This window comes from Leptopilina heterotoma, unplaced genomic scaffold (genome assembly GCF_015476425.1).
Source record: "Leptopilina heterotoma isolate Lh14 unplaced genomic scaffold, ASM1547642v1 Lhet_51, whole genome shotgun sequence".
NCBI classification, from domain to species: domain Eukaryota; kingdom Metazoa; phylum Arthropoda; class Insecta; order Hymenoptera; family Figitidae; genus Leptopilina; species Leptopilina heterotoma.
The window spans coordinates 686,165-711,562 of record NW_025111110.1 but is presented as its reverse complement, the minus strand read 5'-3'; the positions used below and the strand labels follow the sequence as shown (position 1 = coordinate 711,562).

At 26.1% G+C, this 25,398-nt stretch overlaps 2 protein-coding genes across 2 annotated transcripts in view; one reads left to right on the top strand and one right to left on the bottom strand.

The window, feature by feature from the left end:
• The window catches only part of LOC122507704 (F-box only protein 43-like), a 57,132-nt gene extending 32,541 nt beyond the window's left edge, over window positions 1-24,591 (top strand). The window contains exon 2 of the mRNA XM_043620561.1: window positions 24,125-24,591. Coding sequence (XP_043476496.1) covers window positions 24,125-24,379 — 255 coding nt within the window. The 3' untranslated portion in view covers window positions 24,380-24,591. The remainder of the gene's footprint in view (window positions 1-24,124) is intronic.
• LOC122507703 lies at window positions 11,008-19,052 on the bottom strand. The gene is made up of 2 exons (XM_043620560.1): window positions 18,271-19,052; window positions 11,008-13,147 (listed from the first exon to the last, which is right to left on the bottom strand). The coding sequence occupies exon 2, from the start codon at window positions 13,138-13,140 to the stop codon at window positions 11,314-11,316; it is 1,827 nt and encodes a 608-aa protein (XP_043476495.1). The 5' UTR covers window positions 13,141-13,147; window positions 18,271-19,052; the 3' UTR covers window positions 11,008-11,313.
• Window positions 24,592-25,398: the final 807 nt, after the last annotated feature.

The following is a 25,398-nucleotide window of genomic DNA, read 5'->3' as shown; positions in this document are numbered from 1 at the left end:
AATCATTCGCTATATTTTTAAATTTAAACAGACTAATCATCAAAAATTTTGTCCGAAAAAATTTTGTCCTTGATGTATAGCTGACCACCGAGATCGTTAATATATTTAACATGATCAATGTTGGAACTATAATATATTTGTGTTTGTAATAAGTTCTATAGATGAATTTTCTATCTGTCGTAAAATACTTTTGAAAACTTCATTCTTGAAATTTGAAGAGATTTATAAATTTTATTCTTCTTTTCTTCGTTATAGTGATTCTTTTCTTAATTCCTTTTTTATTATGGTCTTTCTTTTTTATATAAATATATGCTTTCTGTATTATGGACTCTTGAGAATTACAATGTATTTATTTTATTACCGTTTTCCTTCTTTTATAATTTATCATTAATTTTTATTATCAGAATTATTGTGGGAATTTTTTTGGAATTTTTAACCTCTTGATAGTATTTTTATTTCTGCGCTTTAAACCTTTTTTTTGTAGAATTATTTTTATAGTGTACTATTATTATTGAGTTATTGTTACATAATTTTTATAATGCTACCACTCTTATTATTTTTTATATTAATTTACAACATTTAATAGTATTTTTAGAATTTGGTAATAATTATTATTGTACACAATTCTACAATTATTGCGGGGTGCATTGTTATTTCTTAAAGTAATTCAGGAAAATCCGGGAAAAATCGGGAATAAGCCAGGAATTTTATGCCAAACCGGGAATTTTATCACCAAATTAAAAAAGGTTTTATTATTTTAAACTGTTTATAAAAAATCGCTTTTTATTTTAATTTCTATAGATATTTATACTGTTCTCTAAATTTTAATTAGTTAAAAATAATTAATTTTATAGTAAACAATCAGTCACTGACTCAAATATAAAATGTAAATAAATTTTTAAAAAAATTATCGAATTAATAGAAATTTTGTGAAATCGTGGATCGTGGACATTTTCAAACTTTTTTTAACCCCCCCCCCCCTCCCCCCAAAAGTGTCCACGTGGTATATGGACGACCCCTAAAATTCCTCGAAGAATGTAATTATTCTTAAAAATTTTATTAAAATTCGTCGAAAGAATTCAATTATTTCTAGAAACTGAAAAAAAATCTTCTTAAGTATTCAATTATTTCCATGAATAGCAAAATTTTTCAGATTTACTAAATTCTTTTGAATATTATTTTTAAAAAAATTCTTCTCAAGAATTCAATTATTTTCATAAATTTTCATAAAATTCTTGTCAGAATTTCAATTATTTTCATAAATAATTAAATCTTTTGCAAGAGTTCAATTATTTACAAACTATTTATAAATTTCTTCGCAAATAATTCAATTATTTTTATAAATAATACAATTTTTTACACGGATTCAATTATTTTCATAATTAAAAATATAAAATTCTTTTTAGTAATTCAATTACAATTTTCAAAAATTTTAATAAAATTCTTGTAAGCATTTCAATTATTTTCAAAAATTTTTCTCATTTAAATTATTTTTAATATCTATTATTTTAATAAAATTTTCCAAAAGAATTCAATTATTTAAACAAAATTTTAATAAAAATTTCACAGGAATTCAATGACCAATTTTTTTTTTTATAAATTTCTTCGCACTAATTCAATTATTTTCAATTTTTTAATGAAATTTCTTGATAAAATTTAATTATTTTCAAAAAGTTTTAAAAAATTTTGAGAAAATCAATTTTTTACAGGGATTCAATTATTTTTATAATTAATAATATAAAATTATTTTTAGGAATTTAATTACAATTTTTATAAATAATAAAACTGATCGCATAATTTCAATTATGATCAAGATTTTTTAAAAAAATTCTAGTCACTATTTCAATTATATTTATAAATAATAAAATTTTTCTTCGAAATTCAATTATTTTAATAAAATTCTTGTCAGAATTTCAATTATTTAGTAAATTAACAAATCTTTTGCCAGAGTTCAATTATTTACAAATTTTTTATAAATTTCTTCGCAATAATTCAATTATTTTCATAAATTTGCATAAAATTCTAAAAAACAATATTCAATTATTTTGAAAAGTAATAAAATTCTTCGCAAACATTCAATTATGTTCAAAATTTCTTTAAAAATTCTGGTCAAAATATTCAATTAAGTATTTTTTATAAATAATTAAATTATTCTCCACAATTTTTGAAAATAATTATTTTCAAAAATTTTCAATTGTAATTATGAGCAGACAAGATTATTTTAAAAAATTGAAAAAATTCTTTGTTTAATTCAATTATTTTCCAAATTTTTAATTAAAATTATTTAAAAAAATATCATTTTCAAAAAATTTAAAGAAACTCGCGAAAAAAATTTAATTATTCATAAAAACTCGAATAAAAATTTTTGAAGCCATTTGTAGATTTATTTATGTTCGAAATCGAATAAATTTAAATTTGCTGAGAAAAAAAAACCTGGAAAAATTAGAACAAAGTCGGGAATTTAGTTGAAGGAAAATAGTAGACATCCTGTAATTTTTCTATCAGTTTTTCTAAGGATAAAATTTCGCAAAACAAAATTTCGGTTAAAGAAAACTTCTTAAAAATTAAATTAACATGTACTTTCTCTTTTTTTATTTCTCTTCCAACAAATTATTCTAGTTTTAAAATTTTTCTTCATACCATTTCTCAAAAAGAAAAATCGTGTAATCCAAAAACAAAAATGCTTGTAAGCATAATTTTTCGATTTTATAATGTATGTAAATTTAATTAGACACGTTTTAATAATTTGGAGACTGAGAGACAGAAAAAATATAACGAAATCGTATTTTAAATATTCTAATTTCTATAAATTATAAACTCTTAAACTACATAAATATAGCATATGTGATAAGATTGCGAAATATTCGAGAGGAATATTGAAGCGGAAACAGGCATCTGATGATGTGATTTTTAAATTCAATAATTGATATAGATATATATAAATTTAAGTATACTAATCTCTCGTTCATTGATAGAGAGAATTTTTGTTCTTCTTTTGCCTATTTATTTTTGGAGCAAACTCCTTGTGTGTCATTCACATCGCAATTTGTCACAGGAAGACAATTTTTCATTCTCTTCGATTTGCTTAATATTTTTGCCCGACGATAATAATTTTAGTGCGATGATAATTATTATATTTGAAAAACATGTTTGCCATTAAATTACGCCGTTTTTTTTTTCTTTTAAAAAAAGATTTTAGCAAAAGATTTAAAAAAAAGATTTAAATTATTAGTTTGTAAAAATTTTTGTTCTCATTTTTTTCAAAGAGATGAAGCTTTTATTTTTTGGGTAATTTGTTTAAAATTTACTCCAACGTTAAGTTATCAATTTACATTAATAAATAATAATAATAAAAAATAGTAAATAAATGGCACTTGAAACTTGAGTAAAGTAAAAAAATTTTTTCGTTACATTTCTGAATTTTTTTCCCTCTCCCTCTTTTCTTTTTTCTGTCTAGAGAAAATTTGAGCAACTGCGATGAAAAGATTACTGCGTATTGTTTTTTTTATCTCTCGAAAATCTCTCGAGTTGCAGTTTCCCTTGCGCTTTGGCACATAAAGGAATGCACACTTTCCGCCTACGCGTGCTCCCCGTATCTCAAGGCCAAAATGGACCTTAATGTTCCCTCACACAAGTATTTCATGGGGGTTTCATCCTTTAAATTTTCAACTCTCGAGAAAAAGAAATAAGAGGCGAAGGAGATGAGTGTTATATACAGGTCCAAGCATTATCTTTCCTTTGCAATTTACATGCGCCACAAAACATAGTCGGGCCGAAAGATAAAAAAAATTAATAGCTTGTTTTTTCAAACTGAAAAAAAGAACACCAGCAAAATTATTGTTCCATTGATTGATGTTGTGCGCACCTTTTAACTTTTATTTTACTAAAATTATTTTCTATTAAAAAATCCGAAAATAATTTTTTACCATGCCTAAATATTTTCATAAATATTTATTTACAGCAAATTTGTTTTATTTATTTATTATATTGTTTAAATTACTATTTTTTATATCTTCTAAAATAATAATTATATTAAAAATAATGAAAATATTAATAAAAGAAAAATTTAGAAATTATAATAGAATTTTCATTCTATATTTAGAAATATAGAATGAAAAATATTTATTTAAATATCGTCAGGGATAATTGTTGATAAAAAAATAAAATTGTTATTGAAATAATAAATATAATTGAATGTGAAGATATGAGAGGCGCGGCGGCGCGATATTAAAATACACGTGTTACTGTTATTGTTGTTATTGGCATCTTCGTCTCGTCTTGCCATAGGAACTCTCTTTTTTGCGTCCTTGTTTTCACTTCTTCTTCTTCTTTCTTATAAGCCCAGTTGATCAATCCTTTCGTTTCTCCTTTTCTATCGTTTGGTAACGAAGAATTCAGTGATTGGCCAAGGCAATGGTCCCCCCCTTCTCCCGATTAACGGCCTCTAATTGCATAGCAACAGAGAGAACTGAGATAATATATCTGGCTCGCGTCTCTTTTTTTCGGGGCCCTACTGCGTGGCCCCAATTGCAAATCCAAATTCCCGTCTTTTTCTTGCCGCAATTCGCCTCGTTATTTTTCATCAAAAAGAAAAAAAAAATGAAAATAAATAAATAAAAGTGAAAGACAACTTTGCTTTTTGATAATATGTATCACGAGAGATGGGTGATGGCAATTAAAATTAATATTGGTAAATTGATTCGCTTGCGGCGGAAAAAGAAATTTCGTTAAATTTAATTTTGTTTTTCCCTGATTTCCAGACAAAATTTGGGCTTTTCCTCTGATCCTAAAAAACATTTTGATTTACTCCAAAAATTATTAAATATTAAAGAAAAATGTTTTATTACATTTATTTACGAATTTTTTTTTAATTGTAAAATTATTCAAAAACATCCAAAACTTACTTTTTTAATAAATATTTAATCATTATTTTTCTATAGGAAAAGAATATTGTTACTGTAACTTCTGTAACTTACTGTAACTTATTTTCATCATTCCAATTCGATTATTATTATTATTATTATTTTCTAAACTTTTAACTAAAATTCATTATTAAATCAATTTTTATTGGAAAATTCTACGAGAATTTAATTATTTAAATATACAAAAATTAATAATTGAATATTTCTTAAAATTGAATTCTCATGAAGAATTTTATTAACAAATTTTTAAATAATTGAATCCGTGTAAAAATTTTTATAATTTACGAAAATAATTGAAATTCTGACAAGAACTTTATTAAAATTATTGAATTTCGCAGAAGAATTTTATTATTTATAAATATAATTGAAATTGTGAGGAGAATTCTAAACAAAATTTTGAACATAATTGAAATTCTATGATGAGTTTTATTGTTGTTTATAAAAATTGTAATTGAATTTCCAAAAAGAATTTTATTATTGAATTGAACTCTTCCAAAATATTTGATTATTTATGAAAATAATTGAAATTCTGACAAGAATTTTATTAATAATTATTGAATTGAACTCTTCCAAAATATTTGATTATTTATGAAAATAATTGAAATTCTGACAAGAATTTTATTAAAATTTTCAAAAATAATTGAATTTCGGAGAAGAATTTTATTATTTATAAAAATAATTGAAATTGTGACGAGAATTTTTAAAAAAAATTTGAACATAATTGAAATTCTGTGATCAGTTTTATTATTTATAAAAATTGTAATTGAATTTCGGAGAAGAATTTTATTATTTATAAATATAATTGAAATTGTGACGAGAATTTTTATTATTTATGAAAATAATTGAATTATTGCGAAGAAATTTATAAAAAATTTGTAAATAATTGAACTCTGGCAAAAGATTTAATTATTTATGAAAATAATTGAAATTCTGCCAAGATTTTTTCTAAAATTATTGAATTTTGGAGAAGAATATTATTATTTATAAAAATAATTGAAATTTTGACTAGAAATTTATAAAAAAAATTTTGAACATAATTGAAATTCTGTGATGAGTTTTTTTATTTATGCAAATTGTAATTGAATTCCTAAAAATAATTTTATATTAATAATTATATGAAAATAATTGAATCCGTGTAAAAAAATTGTATTATTTGTGGAAATAATTGAAATTCTGACAAGAATTTTATTGAAATTTTCGAAAATAATTGAATTTTGCAAAAGAATTTTATTGTTTATAAAAATAATTGAAATTATGGCGAGAATTTAAAAAAAAAATTCAACATGATTGAAATTTAGTGATAAGTTTTATTATTTATGAAAATTGTAATAATTGAATTCATAAAAATAATTTTATAATCAAATATGAAAATAATTGAATCTTTGTAAAAAAAATTGTATTATTTATGAAAATAATTAAATGTTTGCGTAGAATTTAATCAAAATTTGTTTGAAATTATTATTTATGAAAATAATCAAACGTTTGCGTAAATAAAAAAAAATTTATTTATTGTTAAATAATAAAATTTATTTTTAAAAATAATTTGGTTTTTTATATAGAATTTTAATGTAATTTATTAAAAATTTAATTAAAATATTGTAATTTACTTAAAACCAATTATTTTCAGGTGCTTTTTAATAATTGCAGTAATCACAGTATAAAATACATGAAAAGGTGAAGTATTTTTTTTTAAATAAATGATAAAGGGGAAACGAAAAACTTTTACATAAAAAATAAATTTGAAGTGAATTAATATTGATTAAAAAGTGTAAAGAAAAGAAGATTGAAAATTTAAAGTGAATTCAAATCTTGTCGAATTAAAATTTATTGAAAATTTAAGGTTTCCTTTTTTATGAAATAACAAATTATTTTTTTAAAAACTAAAATTTGAATTAAAAATATTTCCCAATTTTCGAAAATATAGGTAAATTTACAAAATATTTGCAAATAGTTGACAAAATTAAAAAAAAAAATTAATAAAAAGTAAATAGGTAACAATCTACGATTCCTGTAATTGAAAAATATTTAAATTCAATTTGATATACGACGTGATAAATGCAAAATTTATTCATTCCTTTTTCTCTTTTTATATTTATCATTATAAGCAAATTCCACACCATTAATATAACACACATAGAGTCATTAAAAGTTCCCTAATAAATCGCATATTTATTTTTCGCAAATGTGTTGTATGCCTACCACTTGAAGACAAAAAAAAAAAAAAATGTTGTTTGTCAATTAAAATAGGCAATTATATAGAAATATATAAATTTTTTTTTCTCTGCTCCAAAAAATAAGAGAAAAAACGGAAATTTTTATATGTTTGTCGTTAAAATTAAAAAAGCTGGAAATTAATCGTGTAAACTGTACTCATGAATATTGCGATTAGTGTGTTTGTATATATATGTATATATACGCGATGCTGGTGTCCTGTGTGGCTACCACTGCGATTCAGAAGGATCCTTTATATATCCTTTTGCTCTCGTAAATTCGATAGGGAACGCGGGGACTAAATTCACGAAATTTCATCCTGCCAACAAGTCTCGGCGAGAGCGGCGTTCTCTTCTTTTCTTTCTATCTCTCTTATTTTTTTAAAAAACTTGGCGAATAAATTTTCTCTTCTTCCCATGATAAAAATCTTAACCGACTTATTTAACGTTAAAAATTACATTACAAACATGCAACAAAATATGTTTAACATTTATTTTTATTAGGGGAGTAAATTGCGAATGTTATAAAAATTAAGTAATTGCAATAATGGGAACTGTATTATTGTTGAAGCGAAGAGGTTCTTTCGTTGTTTGTGAAGATTAGGAAAAAAAGAAATTTTTACGATGGAACCAATTTCAGTTAAAATAATTTCAGCATTGTTATTGTTATTATTGTTTTTATTATTATTATTATTATTATTATTATTATTATTATTATTATTATTATTTTATTATTATTATTATTATTATTATTATTATTATTATTATTATTATTATTATTATTATTATTATTATTATTATTATTATTATTATCATTTCATTATTACTATCATTATTATTTTTATTGTAATTTATTTATTATAATTTTAATAATTCAAAATCAACTGATGAATTTAGTTCAATTTTTTAAGAGATCTTTAATTCATTATTAAAAATAATGGATTTATAAAAACTTTTTAGTTAAAAACACTAAAAAAAATTGAATTTTGGAGAAGTTTCAAATGATTGCAGAAATTCAATTATTTTCTAAAGTAATAAAGTTCTTCGCAAAAATTTATTTAAATTCTCCACAAGAATTCAATTATTTACAAATTTTTTATAAATTTCTTTGCAATAATTCAATTATTTTCATAAATAATAAAATTTTCACAGGAATTCAATTATTTAATACACAATTTTCATAATATTTTTCGAGAAAAATCAAATATTTTAAAAGATTATTGACAAATTCTTCGGCAAGAAATTCAATTATTTAAAAAAAATTTAATAATAAATTACTTTAAAAACAATTCAATTATTTTTGTAAATATTAAAATTCTTATTAGAAATTCAATTATTTTTAAATATTTTAAGAAAACTTGTTGCAATAATTCAATTATTTTCATAACTAATAAAACTCATAGCAAAATTTCAATTATTTTTAATACAATTAAAGTTCTTTACAAGAATTTAATTAATTTTTAAAAATTTTAATTGAAATTTGTCAAAAGAATTCAATTATTTAAAACAATTTTGATATAATTTCTTTATTAGAATTTAATAATTATTTGCATTGCATTTTTAATTAAATTTCATGAAAGAATTTAATTTTTTTCAAAAATTTTAATAAAATTCCTCGTTGCAATTCAATTATTTTCAAAAATTTTTTGATAAAATTCTTCATAGAAATTTAATTGATTTAAAAAATTTGTCGAAATTCGAATTATTTTCAATATCTATCTCCTATTTGAATAAAATTTCCTAAAAGAATTCAATTATTTAAAAAAAAAAATGTTGACAAAATTCTACGCAAGCATTTAATTATTTTCATAAATAATAAAACTCATTGCAAGATTTCAATTATTTTTAATACAATTTTAAATAATTGTGACGCGTCGCGAAGAAAAGCACCTAAGAAGCATATCGAAAATTTTACAGGTGGTGGAGAAAAAAATATTTATAATTATATTTACTTGTTTTCTGGTTATTTACTGATTTTACTTATTTATTGACTGCTTTAAAGTTTATTATTATTTATGAGTTTATTTTTTATAAGTTAATTATTATAAGTTTTATTTTATTAGTTCATCTTTATTAATGTTTTATTAGTTCTTTTATTAGTTTTTTTGTATTTATTTATTAGTTTGAACAATTTCTTTTTAAAAAATCAGAGCCGCTTTGACATAATCTCTGACTTATTACTGACCTTTCAATTACGTGAAGACATTTTAATCTTGTAAAGCCACCATATGACATTATCGTTTCGATTAATTTCACGTAAGAATTTCTTTTTATTGCTTTCTAATATAGTGATTCATTTAAACGACCGTAAAATAAAATTGGCAACAGGATTTTTTTTTTTTTTTTTATAAAGTTTGAAACGTTTTTCTATGCTAACTTGGCAAAAAATAGAGAGAGAGAGAGAGAAAAAGAAGAAACGGAACGCGCCTGATGAATGATGAATTTAGAGGGAAGGAAAAAAAGGAAATAAGAAATTTAATTGAATTAATTTCATCATGAAAAGGAAGTTTTTATGGATTAATCCCTAATCTATAAAAGTTGAAAGATTTGCGAGCCGAAGAAGAGCGCTGAAATTTTTATTTTCGGATTTCAAATTTTTGCGAATAGTTTTTTTTTCTTTTTTGATTTATGGTAAATATAATTATGCGAACACGAGAGTTCTCATTCAATCTTTTTTGTGATTTATTGGGTAATAATATCGGTTTTAGTGAAACCTTCAAGGTTTATGTTAGGAAGATATTTTTTAATTTTTGTCATTTTTTTTAAACTCTTTAATTAATTTAAATTAAGTAAAATAAATTCACCAACGATATCGAGTAATTGATTTTCTACTTGTAAATAATTTTAATTTTTTTCGTATAACTATTCTAAAAATTATAATTAGATATTAATCGATTATAATTTATATTTATAATTAGATGTTTATTAATCAATAATTGCAGATTATATCCTTATAAATAATTGTTATTAATTTTGGTTTTAAAATTGTATTACCTGAAATTATAATTTTTTTAAAGTTTTAAGTATATTTTAATTATGAAAAATAATTGTTATAAATTAATTATTCGATTTATTTGAATTCATTTCTCAGTAAAAAAAAATAATAAATAAAATTAATGAGAAGGAAAAATTGACTTTCTTGAGAAATATTTTTTTTTGTTACACTTGCAAGAAAAATTGTTGAGTTAGTTTTTCCATGTGCCCCTGGTCCATTTCCTCTATTAGGTGAACTTTAAGTGAGCAGCTGTTGTATATGAGGAGAAATTATCGTCGCTAGATTTTTTTTTCTTATGTAGATGACGAGGGTTCTTTTGGAAAATAGGAAATGATATTCGAGTCATTTTCCTTCGTTTCATTGACTTTTGCTCTTTTTCATTAGGAATATATCTCTCCAACATGTGGTTGGCGTCGAATTCAATCATTACTGGTAATGAGATTTTTAAGAATATTTTTCTTTCATTCAAACCAATAATAATTGTAGACGTAAAAAGTATAACTAATTTCGAATCATATATCTTAGAGAGAAATTTATTTTAAAAAATTTATACTTCAAGAATTTTTTTCGGGGGAGAGTAATTTACAGAACAAACTATTTATGAATTATAAATCATATATAAATAAAGTATTTATAAATTATTTAATTTATTTTAATTATTTTCGTTATTAATTAAAACAAAATATTTGAAGTAAGAATTAGAAATTTTCGAATTAGAAAAAATTAGAAATTAGTAATAGAAACAATAATAAAAATTAACTATTTATAGTAATTTGAATAGAATATATTTTTGATAGTAAAAAAAAAGAAAAGAAAATATTTTTAACAAATAAAGTAAAATAATTCTAATAACGTGTGACGGGAAAATAATAAATTAGTATTTTAATTTAATACTTTATTTTTTATTATAAAACAAACACTTGTTATTTTACACTTTTATTTTAAAGCGGAGAGAAAATGCGTCTCACACGTATGCCAGTCAACATCAATCTGCCCTTTTTAGTCCTTTTTGGGAAAAGTCAGGATGGTTGTCTTTTGTATTGCGTAAGGAATGCAGTCTAGTCCGGTTTTCGGGGGAAATGCTTCCTGTCTATTGAAAAGTCGTCTTGTGCGATATCTGTCCTTGTACTTAAAAGAGAAATCGTAGGGCCTCGTCACACCTCCCGTCTTAGATTGAACTTAGTCTCTAAGTTCGCAACCTAACAGACTTTGAGACAATGACTGGATCATTTGTCATTACTTGCTCAGGGGCGGAAGCAACGGAAGCATAATGGACTACTGGCGTGGCATTTACGTTAGCATTTACACAGAACAATTTTATACACAAATTTTTAGGTATCAATTTGCTAAGTAATTCGCAAAATCCTATCTTATACATGGTAAACAAAAATACAATTAACAATGATGTATAACCTAAATAAGTTATAAAATCTGTTCCCTTTTCTATCCACGTTTTATTTCTGCGTCGATTTTTTATTTTTTGTAGTGAATTTTCCATTAAATCTAAGTTTTGTCGTAGAAATTTTAAGTTTTCGTGGTGAAGTGAGTCTTGTACAGTGGGTAATTGTGAAGTTAACAATTCAAAGTCTGACTGATCAATTGTGTACGATATGTTTTTCTTATATATAATATCAGTTCGTCGTTCCATGGATTGATGCATTTTTAATATAGATTTTGGAGTTTGTAGAATACAATCAGTTTTACTATAAACTAAAGAAGGTTCTGTTATTACAATTGTTTGAGATTGTGAATTACATAATGCGCTTAATTCTACTTCTTTTTGTGGAATGATAATGAATTGGTTAGGATCTTTCAATGGTATATATACTACTTCAATAATCTGAAAAGCAGAGAATTGACACATGTGGTCGTTGATAACTTTATTCTGATTTTTAAGAATATTAGTTTCGCAACTTTGTACTTCGCTGATTAAATAAGAAGGTTGAACGCGTTTACAAACTCTCAGATCGTCGGTTTCTTTACATTGTCGTAGCGCAAACATGTCGCTAGGGATGTAGAAGCTTTTTTCAGTGTTTACTAAAATAATTTCATGGGTAGGAATTGGAGCTATGAATCCATTTGCATGTTGGATGGGAATTGGGATTAAGTGAAGTGTTTGCAAATCTTCATATTCTAAGATTGGTATTCGTAACACATATACAAGCCTTTTGTTTGTAATGGCAATTGAGACCTCGGAGATGTCGATGATGTGTTGATAATTTTGCGTAATGAGACGAATGGGATATTTAGTATTGGAAGAATCTTCGAACTGTTTCAGTTCCCGTATGAGAATGGAAGGCGTCAATATTTGGGGGTGGACAATTCCATGTTTACCGTCGTTTATGGCATCGATAATAAGATTGAGTTCTTCACTCAATTCACTTATAGCCATACTGCACAAAGTAATAATATTGGAGATAAGGAGGTTTTGTTGATTAGCATTAGTAGCATTGAGAATATTATTTAATTCGCTGACAGAACTAATGGAGTGATCTTTCATTAGTTGTAAATCATGAGATGTTGAACTTAGCCAAGATTTTATCATCCTTGTTTGATTCCCGAGTGTGTCAGCAAGAATTTTGTTATCAGAATATATGGAATCAAATTCATGGTTTATCAAAGTTAAGTCGGTTTCGTCTAAAGTGCCAAAAAGAGTTTTAGACAGGGTACCAACGATGTTTAAGAATCCTCTCTTTCTACGTCCAACTCCAAGCATTTGGTTCAGAACCGATTTACTCTCTTCTAACCTAACAATCCTATTATTCAATGCTTTCAATGTTAGTTCTTCTGAGCAACGGTTACACATTTTGAGACTCCTTTCGTAGTTTTCTTGAATTTGTTGAAAATGGTCATTGATACCAGAGACGTCTATCCCTAATATAAGTCTCCAAGTCTGGTGATACATTTTTGTGACTCCAAGATTTTCGGCATAGATGGTGGTGCCTTTTAACGACCTGGTTACGACGTTTCCTTGAACCCCTTCAATTATTATAAATATCCAGATGAGAAACATGTTGTACCTGAAATTTAATAGTTGTATGTTTTCAACCTGTCAGCATGAATAGTGAATCGACTATTGTTAAATAATATTTCGTAATTATTTTTGGGGAGAGCTTTTATAACAACAGCAGGACCTTTCCAATCAGGGCTTAATTTATTTTCTTTCGTGTTTTCTAGCATTACGAGATCACCTGTGTCAAATAAACGCTGGGGCAAAACAATTTTAGCGTCTTGAATTCGTTTATATTTTTCTTTTGCCCTCATTATTTGCTCTTGAGCTTTCCTAATATATCTTTCATGTCTTTCTTGCCATAATCGTACTAATTCCGGATATTTTAAACTAGGTGTTGTAGCTAATGCTGACGGAACATTCGCGTCTCTTCCGAATGTGAGCTTAAAAGGACTGAAACCGGTGCCTTCGTGAGTCATAGTATTATAGGCCATGCAGATAAATTTAAGTGTCGAGTCCCATTCAGTATGTAGATCTGCCATCGCTGTTCTTATCAAATCCTTAATGGTACCATGAGATCTTTCTAGAGCACCGTTACTTTGAGGGTGGAACGCAGTTGTTTTGACATGTTGAATTCTGAATAAGTTTTCAAAATTTTGCACCAGTTCTGATACTAGATTCTGCCCTTGATCTGTTAAAATGTGTTTTGGTGATCCGAATATATAAATAAAATGATCAAAAAGTTGCTCAATTATTGTCTCGGATTGGGTATTTTTTAAAGGAATGAGTACAAGGTATTTAGTTAACATGTCCTGAATAGATAATATATATTCGTAGCCTTGAGAAGTGATTGGCAGGGGACCGAATATATCCATTGCGATTTTGTCATTAGGTGTCGTTGGCGTGTCAGGGATAATAGCTTCAGAGCGTCGTTTAATACGGTTTAGCTTGTGGGTTTGGCAGGTGTGGCATTTTTTTATGAAATCTATAATATCGTCTTCCATGTTGGTCCATGTTCCTAATTCTCTGGCCCTCTGAATTGATTTGTTTTCTCCAAAATGTTGAGACATTATTGATCCATGACTTTCATTGATTATTTTTTCTCGTTCTTCTAAGGTAAGCTCTGTGGTAGAATTATAACAACTGAGAATTTTTAATTGTGGGTACTTAAAACTAATGAATGCTATCAACGTCTTAAGTTTTATGCGTTCTATGGAAGTGATAGTTGGATCGTCAAAATGTAAGCGGAGAATACTTAATTTTTTTGATACACACCATTCCGTGATTTCGATTAATTTTTTAAGCCAACTTTTGTCAGAGTATTGGGGTAATGTGATACAATTCAAATCGTTAGTTGGTCTCTTAGTAAATCTTTTCCATAATTTTCCATTGGCATTAGGTTTCTCTACTTCACGTGTGTCTGTCTTGTTTTCAGACCACCTGTAGTATTCTTGTAGTATTTCATTATTGACAGGTGTTGTTGGTGGTAAGTGGACAAGGTTTTCGTCATTGTCACCTGTATTATCTTCAGTAGGCAATTCTAATGGGATTTGCAACAACGCTCCTGGAATTGTTTCGTTATTTTGAGGTGAAGGTACGGGTGTATTTAAATCAGGCTCTTGAGGTGTTTCAATGGTTTCGATATCAGGTAATTCTGATTCCAAATCAAATTCAGCGTTTGTAGTGTCTGCGTCGTCGTTTAACTCGTGGATTGGTTGTACTCTAGATAATGCATCAGCAGCGGTATTCTCCGAACCTTTCTTGTACTCAACTTCATAGTCATATTCTTCCATTTTTAGTCTCCATCTCATTAATCTAGATGAAGGGTCTTTTACGTTAAATAGCCATTTCAGTGCTTGATGATCCGTGAGGATTTTAAATTTCCTGCCTAATAGGTATTGTCTGAGCCTTTTTGTTGCCCATACTATTGCAAGTAACTCTTTTTCAGTCGTGGTGTAATTCAGTTCAGGTGCATTGAGGGTACGAGATATGTAATAACAAGGATGCCCGTCCTGAGACAGGATGGCTCCTAACCCTACATTGGAGGCGTCAGTCGTAAGTACAAATTCCTTTTCGAAGTCGGGATATCTTAACACCGGCGCACTACAGAGAGCATCTTTCAATTTATCAAATGAATCTTGACAATTTTGAGTCCAAATAAATTCCTTAGTATTTTTCGTCAGTTCCGTAAGAGGTTTAGCGATTGTGGAATATCCTTTTATAAATTTGCGATAATACCCCGAAAGTCCCAAAAATGATTTAATGTTGGTAACGCTCTTGGGTTTTGGGAATTCCGTAACAGCCGTAATTTTTTTTGGATTCGGTTTAACGCCTTCAGCCGTAATGACGTGACCTAGATACTCTAATTCTGGTCGAAGATATTCACATTTATCGGGCTGAAGTTTCAGACCAGTTTGGCGTAATCTTTCGAACAGCGTAACTAAGTTTTTGTTATGTTCTTCTATGGTAGATCCAAAAACTACAATGTCATCTAGATATACGACGCAAATTTTGTTGATTAACCCGTTCAAAGCATTGTTAATCATCCTCTGGAAAGTAGCAGGTGCATTTTTTAATCCGAATGGCATGCGTTCGAATTCGAAATGACCTTCTGGAGTAGAGAAAGCTGTAAATTTTTTTGAACTTTCTTCCATGGGAATCTGATGGAATCCAGCACTAAGATCGAAGGCAGAGAAAAACTTTGCTTTACCAAGGGTATCAAGAATATCCTCAATAACCGGCAGTGGATATGAATCCTGATCGGTAATGTCATTAATCTTTCGGAAATCTATGACTACTCGCCATTTCTTTTGTCCTGATGCATCTGCTTTTTTAGGGACTATCCAAACTGGAGAATTATAAGGAGAATCTGAATGTCTTATTATAAATTGCTTTAAGAAATCCTCAACTTGATCTGTAAGTTCCACTTTATGACATTCTGGAGGTTTATATGACCGGTTATTAATAATTTTATCTTCTTTTAGAACTATTTTGTGGCTTGCGAGTCGTGTTCCTGGTAAAGGGTCTCCAGGCAGTCTGAATATATCGTGATAAGTGTGTACAATTTTCTGAATTATGTCTTTAAAATCTGTTTCAATGTGATCTAATCGAGTATTTTCATTTAAAAGATTTAACCGTTTGGATAAGTCGCTGCATGATATAAGATGAATTTCTTCGTCAGGGATGGTTGATTTGATAGGTTGGTATTTAAATTCGTTGGAATTAATGTGTTTAAATTGCGAAGAGTTGTTACAAATGGGAACAGTGATCGTTCGATCTCTTATTGAATAGATAGAATCAGGAATGTGTGGATTATCAAAAATTACAACATCACCTTTTTTTTCAAATACAGGGATGTTGATCAATTTGATTTGATTTGGCGGGATAATATACCCGTCATCGATTAGTGGATGTTTCTGCTGATTTAACTTTAAGTTAACGTTTGATAAACTGTAATTGTAACTTTGCATAAATGGCAATCCCATTATACCATCTTCAGGAAGAGGGAAATCATCATTTACGATGTAAAACGTATGAGCTTCGTTTAGATAATTAATCTCGACTTTAAATTCGGAAAATTGTTTCCAATTCCCCATTTGGAATTCTTTTTTACAGGCTTCTTTTATAATTAATGGAGGAAGTAAAGAATTTTTTATCAAATTTATTGATGAACCGGAGTCCACAAGTAATCGCAAGGGTCGAGCAAATCCTGTTGGTCGTACTGACACTGATTGTAGTCGTCCGGAAATTCGTGTAATTCTATCGATGAATGTTCCGTCGTTTCCTGTGGTGTTTGTGTTTCTTCGATTTGTTCCTCCGCTGAGGATGTTTCGGTCGTGAAATGAACTCGATTTGGTGGTCGTTTTAATTGGGGGTTTGATTGAAAATTCTGTTGATTTCTTTTTTGATAACATTGGCTCTCTAAATGACCACTTTTTTTGCAAAAGTTGCATTGTGCCCCGATAGGCCGATGTGAACTTGATGGATTTCCACTATTAGAGAAAGGCCTTGGGTTTGTAGAATGATTGGATGTAGTAGGGAGTTGTGTCGCACGCGGGACCAGTCTTGGCGCGGCGCCTGATCGTAGTCGAGCTTTTTCACGTAATCGGGTTTCTACTTCTAAAGCTTGTTGTTGAGCTTTACCAATACTATCCGGATTAAGTGTCCACATCAAAAAAGTAATATCATCCCGTAAGTTCATGATATATTTTTTTATGGCAGATGTCTCTTCTAATTGCAAAGCAATTCTACGGGCTGTAGCATTTGCGTGTTCGGCTTGTATTGCATAATTCAATTCATTTAATGCTTGCCGAAATCGCAAATTATATCCTTGGACGGTATCACTACCCTGTCGACAGTTGTCTAATTTCGCGCGACATAATTCTACGGATAATCCGAGATTCATATTTTGTTGTAAGGCAATATATAAATCATCAAAAGAATTGATCGGAACATAGCGAATTGCACGTTTAGCGTCATCGGTAATTTTTTCAGTCAATATAAAATCTAACAACAATTCGGGTTGACTGCATCTTTGTTTTGCTTTTTTAACGCGACGAATGAAATCTTGTACCCCTATATCGTCTTTACCATTGAGGGTTTCAACTGTACGGATAATATCTTTAGCAGGTAGCAAACTAACAGGGACAACGTTCGTTTGAAGTATTGGAGATACCCCGTTGCGATGTCTGTTCGACGAGTCTCTTCTATCGTCCGCGAAACTTTCTCTTTCTTGACTATTTTCCTTATTACTATTTTCATTCTCGGTGTCGTCATCTTCGGTTAGCAATGCGTTGTTTTGTCGTGCTAAAATTTTTATTTCCTCTGTGCGTTTTATATTTTCGTCGTTAAGAATCGCGAGGCTTGAATTTATTCTATGTTGATTTTCCTCGATTACTGTTACTTTAGAAACAATTTCTTTAAGACTATTAGCAATTGTCTCTAAATTAACTGTTGCCATTTTTGTGTTTGAAAGATTAAAGGGATTGGGATTAATTTGGGTTGGTTGTAAACACTGATTATTAGCGGATTCGTAACCGGATAAATGCCTAAGATAAGATTTAAAAGCCAGCGTAAAAAATTGTTTTAAATATAAAATTTCCCTAAATTTTGTTATTATATTTTTATTTTCGCAATATAGACTATTTACGGAGTTAATAGCAACATATACTTATAATGTAAATACTATCTTACTGGTTTGGTGAATTTTCCGTAGAGAGCTCACGTTGAAAAGTTGAACAGCTGGGCTGGAAAAGTGTCCTCGTAAGAATTTTTCTCCCTCGTTGCCAACTTGGTTGGGTGACGTCACACCCTTTCTAGGACTTACACCCACGGAATCACTGTCGAACTTACTTAATTCGGCCCGAGTTCGTGTTTTCCGGTGATTTCCAGTGAAAATTTCACCGTATAATCCGTCACAATTATTTTTTTTTTTCACAAAAAAAAAATAATTTTTCACAATAATAATTTCTCACAAAATAATTATATATATATATGTATATATTTTTTCACAAAAATAATTTTCCACTTTCCACAATAATAATTTTTTTCACAAAACTTTCTCTTTTTTTCCACTGGTTCGCACTAAGATAGTCGATTTTGATCGTAATCGTGTCGAACTATCCTGGCAGGATCGCCAATTTTGTGACGGGAAAATAATAAATTAGTATTTTAATTTAATACTTTATTTTTTATTATAAAACAAACACTTGTTATTTTACACTTTTATTTTAAAGCGGAGAGAAAATGCGTCTCACACGTATGCCAGTCAACATCAATCTGCCCTTTTTAGTCCTTTTTGGGAAAAGTCAGGATGGTTGTCTTTTGTATTGCGTAAGGAATGCAGTCTAGTCCGGTTTTCGGGGGAAATGCTTCCTGTCTATTGAAAAGTCGTCTTGTGCGATATCTGTCCTTGTACTTAAAAGAGAAATCGTAGGGCCTCGTCACAAACGAATATTTAGAAAATAATGAGAAGTCGGAGATATTTTTTGAAAATTATTTCTCATAATTCATCAAATGAAATTCAATCTCCGTATTTGTAAACACAAATTCTGTATCGAATTACGAAAGTAAAAGTATCTTTATTGAAATGAAATTTTAGGAACTCGGGAAAAATGATTTTTAAGCAGAGAAAATAAATTATAAATAAATTACAACTAAAGTAACTGTTAGAAGTAGAGAAAAATATTTCGATACAGTTACAATTTTTCTGTTTGACAATTATTAATTAATTAATATTAAATAAATAACAGGAATAAAAATAATTAATAAATATTCAATAAATGCAAAAATAATTAAATATTAAAATTAAATTAATAATTAATAAATATTAATTAACTCCTCAAATAGAAATAGTTAATCAAACACCAATTACAATAACGCTCAACAAATATTTGCTTTAAAAAATAGTAAAAAAAAATAATCAAAACCAAAAATTGCACAATAGATTTTTGCCACGCATAAATTTTTCAAGAGACATTTATATCTTTCTTTTTTTTTTTAATTTAACAGGACCTCGAGAAACGATTCTCAGAGCGCACCTTTCTTTTTTATTACAGCTTTAAAAAAAATATATAATTCGAAATATCTCTCCTTCTATCTAGTTATCTATTATCGCAAGACATCAGTATAATTTTTTTAATAGTCATTTATTTTGACATTCCAACACCGAATATTAAATTGCCAAAAAAAATTTGTTTTTTTCTTCAAAAGTCCTGATAGATTGCAGCAAACACACAGAATAGTGAAACAAAATTTTTACATGTAGACATATAAATCGTTTCTCATAAGTTTAAAAAATTAATTATCCAAATGAGTTCGAAAAAATTATTAAAGTGATAATAAAATTATTATTATAGTTTATATTATTATTATTATTATTATTTATTTATTTATTTTTTTAAAAATTTTTTTATAGAGATATAAATTCAAGAAAAAGGAATTAAGTTTTCTTCACTATAATAAAAGTTCTTTTTTTGGTTTATAAATCTTGAAAAAAATTTGAATAAGAAAAAAAGTCGAGTCAGTTAATTAAGAAAAAATTGCAGTGTGTCCATTAATTAGAACGTAAAATCAATATTATTTACGCCCCGGGGTATATTAGGGAATAATATTTAAATTACTTGGTGACGTTTCGTTAATGAACCTTTGGCGTAAATCAAATCAACCTTAAAAAAAAGATATATAAAATGTTAAAAAGAAACTTAATACTTTAAGAGATATAGTTTTCGAGTCTCAAGCCGTTTCATTAGGTAACTTCTGATTTTTAAAACATTTCAGAAGAATTCATTATGATTCATTTCTCATTTTAAATGACGAATCATATTCATTTTAAAACTGTACGTCAATAACATTTCATTTGTGACCTAATAAATAATTATTTATTAATATGATTTTTATAAATTCGTGCTTTTTGGTCGGTGATAATTTTTTTATTTCTTGCTCGAAAAAAAATATTTTAGTTCAATGATAATTTGACATTTTTATATGATAATCATCAATGAAATTAGTAGTAAATAAATTTTATTCAATTGAACTTAAATACAAAAAATTATTTGAAAATTGATTTTTATTAGGCAACATAGGTTTGGAAATTTAATTTTGTTGAGGAAAAAAATGTTAGAAATTGAATTTTATTAGGAAAAATATTTGGAATTTGAATTTTATTAGAAAAAAATAATTAGGAATTTGAATATTATTAGAAAAAAATTATTTGGGAATTAAATTTTGAAAGAAAATTATTTGGAAATTGATTTTTAAAAGGCAAAATATATTTGGAAATTCAATTTTGTTGGGAAAAAAAAATGTTTTAGAAATTAAATTTTATTAGAAAAAATATTTGAAATTTGAATTTTATTAGAAAAAATCGAAAAAAATAATTAGGAATTAGAATATTATTGGAAAAAAATTATTTGGGAATTAAATTTTGTAAGAAGAAAATTAATTGTAAATTGATTTTTATTAGTTTAGAAATTAAATTTTGTTGGAAAAAAAATTATTCAGAAATTAAATTTTATTAGAAAAAATATTTGGAATGTGAATTTTATTAAAAAAATATAATTTCGAATTTTATTAAATAAAAATTATTTTGAAATTAAATTTTGTTAGAAGAAAATTATTTGGAATTTGAACTTTATTAGTAATGAAATTTTAATAGGAAGAAGAAATAAATAAATTTCCTTATGTTGAACGGAACATTTGTTTGCTGGAAGAAAATTTTTTTTATAAATAACAATTTTTTTTATTTTCTACTTAAAATTTTTTTTCTAGAAATTAAAATTTGAATTTAAAATCAATGAGTGAAAAATGTCACTAATGATTATTAATGAAAAGATGGAAATTTTTTTTTGGTGAAAAAGCAACTCTTCTCTATCTCTATGTGTCCTATGATCTTGATCTTTGATCATCAGCGTAAAATGGTTTTAAGTTCCTTTGCTGTCTATATTTAAAGAGTGAAATTTGAATCCAAAATAATGTGTGCAACCGTGCGAGTTCGGTGAACGTTTTCAGCGGTGCGTTAAAACGGCGTTCGATATATATACCCAAACGTGAAATTTTGACAACACTACCGTTACAACACACAATGATTCTTTCCTTTTTGTACACCACACTCTACCTATATGGCAACCGAATTTGGAAAAAAAATTATTATTTCGGCAAAAAAGGAAGAAAAAATAAAATAAATAAAAAAAAAAAAATGTGAAATTGATTGGAAAGGAAAAAATTTAATTTGACCACAATATGTACTCAAATAGTGTCACGGTATTTTTTTGACTGAGAATTTTTTTAGTCTTGACCGGATTGCTTTGTGGAATGAATAATTTCCAATGACAATTAATGATGAACGAGAAGTATTTTTTTTTTATTTTGTTTTTTTGGCAAAATATTTTTACCACTAATAGTATTTGCAGAATTTTTTTCATTGCAAACTGAATTTTTTTTTGTACAAAAATATTCTTTTTTCGATAATGCATTTTTTTCGGTACAAAACTTTTTTTCTAAACCATTTTTTCCAAAATAGATTTTACATTTTCCAAAAAAAATTGTTTCTAATCCATATTTTCTAAAAAAAAATTATTTCTAATCCTTTTTTTAAAAAAAAGAATATTTTTCTAATCCTTTTTTCCAAAAAAAAATCTTTTTCTAAAGAAATTTCCTTAAAAATATTTTTCTAGTAACAAGTTTTGATTTCTAAAATATATTTTTCGAAGTTTATGTTTCGAACGATAATTTTCAAATTATGAACGTTCAAATGAACAAAATATTTTTAAAAATTACTGATTGCAACGAGAATTAAAAATGTTTAATTTAATTAATAAAAATTAATTAATAAAAATAAAAATTTAATTTGAAGAAGAGAAAAAAAATTTCATTCATTTGAACGTTTAGATCTTTAGAATCACTTTTGATAATTTAAACGAAGAACAATATTTTTATGGAAAGAAAATCTAAAAATGTTTTTAGAAATAAATTGAATTTAATAGACAAAAATTATTTGGAAATTGAATTTTATTAGAAAACAATTATTTAAAAATTGAACTTTTTGAAAAAAATGTAATTTGACAATTGAATTTTATTGGAAAAAATATTTTTGAATTTTATTTGGCTAAAACGTTTTTAGAAATTGAATTTTATTAAAAAATAAAAAATAAATTATTAGAAAATTAATTTTATTAGAAAAAAACTATTTGGGAATTGAATTTTTATTCGACAGCAATTATTTGAAAATTAAATTTCGTTAGGAGAAAATTATTTGGAAATAGAACTTTCTTAGGTAAAATGTGCAAAGAAATTGAATTTTATTTTTAAAAAATGTATTTAATTTTAGTATTAAAAATTTATTAGAAAAAAATTATTTGGAAATTGGATTTTCTTTGGGAAAATTTATTTAAAAATTGAGTTTTATTGAAAAAAATATTAGAAATTAAATTTTATTAAGAAAAATACTTGTAATTTGAATTTTATTAGAAAAAAATAATTTAGAATTGGAATTTTATTAGAAAAAAATAATTTAGAATTGGAATTTTATTAGAAAAAAATTATTTAGAAATTAAATTTTATTAGAAGAAAATTATTTTCAAATTCACCTTTATTATTTAAAAAATATTTGAAAATTGAACTATTTTAGCTAAAATATATTAAGAAATTAAATTATATTATTAAAAAAGTTTTTGTAATTTTAATTTTATGTAAAAAAATTATTTGGAAATTTTAGACAAAACTTGTTTAAAAATAAAATTTTATTAAAAAAAATATGTTTAAAAATTGAATTTTATTATAGATAAAAATTATTTGAAAATTGAACTTTATTAGAATTTTATTTTGAAAAATGTTTGGAATTTGAATTTTATTTCAAACAAATTATTTGTAAATAATTGAACTTTATTAGGAAAAATTAATTGGAAATTCAACTTCATTAGGCAAAACATGTACAAAAATTAAACTTTATTTTTAAAAAAACTTTTTTAATTTTAATTTGATGAGGAAAAAAAATATTTGGAAACAGAATTTTATCTAAAAAATTTACTTGAAAATTTCAGTTTAAAATATTATGTTTAAAAATTGAATTTTACTCTTAGAAGAAAGTTATTTAGAAATTCAACTTTTATTTTTGAAAAAAAGATGTTTAGAAATCAAATTTTATTCAAGAAAAATTGTTTAGAAATTGAATTTTATTTGGGAAAATATTTGGAATTTGAATTTTATAAGACAAAAATTATTGGGAAATGGAATTTCGTTAGAAAAAAATTATTTTGAAACAATAATTGAACTTTGTAGGCAAAAGATATTTAAAAAATGTGTCGAAAAAATTGAACTTAATTAAGATAGCAAAAAAATATGTATAGAAAATAAATTTAGAATAAAAAATCAAAAATTATTTTCCAGAAAAACTAGTTTATATTCTTTTGCAATATTTGTATATTACTTTATCTATAAAATTTTCATTGGTTTAAAAAAATAGAATAAAATGAATGAATTGAAAATTATTAAAAAAATAAGTGAATATAAATAAAAATAAATAAATAATAATTTTTCTCTTTTGTTTCAGGCAAGTCGAACCCTCGCACCCTGGGAGCATCTCCTGCCGTGTCCAAGATGCACATTCCCGTGTCACGTGGACATTGAAAAAAATGTGGGCAAGTGTTCGAGGCAAAGTTGTTGCTTTGAATTCTGCGCAATGTGCTCGTCGAGTTTTCACAATGGACCATGCAAAACGCCATTACTCGCCACACCAACCAAGAAGAGGAACAAGCCCCTCGTCGTCGGTTCCAGGCAGAGCAAGAGGAATTTACGTCGCTTATAGCAATGCCAGAAAGCCTTAAATTTTTAAGCGAAAAAAAAAGAAGAAAAAGAAGAAAGAAATTAGCTGATCAAATTTCCAAAACATAATGGTTTCTCTCTTTCATTTATATTGAGAAGTTTCTGAGTTTCGTTTTTGTTCCACAGTTTTTTACTGTTTATTTTTCGTTTTCATGTTAATTTATATACATACACACACAAATTTGTTTTGAAAGTTCAAATTCTTTTTTTTTATCGAAATTGACTTTCTAGAAGAAAAAATTTTTCAACTCTTTCTGTTTTTTTAAAGAGTCGAATTATTGTTGCATTTCATTAATTTTGTTTTTATACAAAACAGAAGGAAACAATATTTTTATTTTAATTGAGCATTTTTTTCCGGGCACTAATTTTTATTAACATTTTATGTTAAATGATTGAACAAATTTTTTTTTTTGTTGGGGTAAAAAAAATTTCTGTTTTTGTAAAAAACTTTTCTATTTCCAAAAAAACTTCTCTATTTGCAAAAAAATAGTTCTCTTTTTGTAAAAAGTCTCTTTTTGCAAAAAAAAAGTTCTCTTTTTTGTAAAACACAAAAATATTAGAAACTTCACAATGTCGAGGCAGCCTCTCGAAGAATTTCGCATGTACCAAACGCAGTTTGGGGAAAAAGAGTAAAAAAAAAAAGAGAAAAGAGAAAAAAAGTGGGTAGGGCAAAAGCGTCTGCCCATAAAAAAATCTCCAGAGTCACCGTAAATATTTCAGTCTTAAGTATCGGTTGCAATCCTTCACCGAAACGGTTCGTTGGTACTTGTCATCCTGGTAAAACTACTTTTTAGTTACGCGCCCAAACTCTGTGTGCGTGCTACAAATATTTTCGTCGTCACGGAAGCAAATTATTTAAATATTTATCAAAAAATGTTGTTAAAAATATTCGCAAAAATTTTGAAATAAGATTTTAAAAATTTTTAAGAAAAAAAAATTATTTATAGTCACACTGTGTTTAAAAATCTATTTTTTCAAAATTTTCCACGTTCAAATGAACGA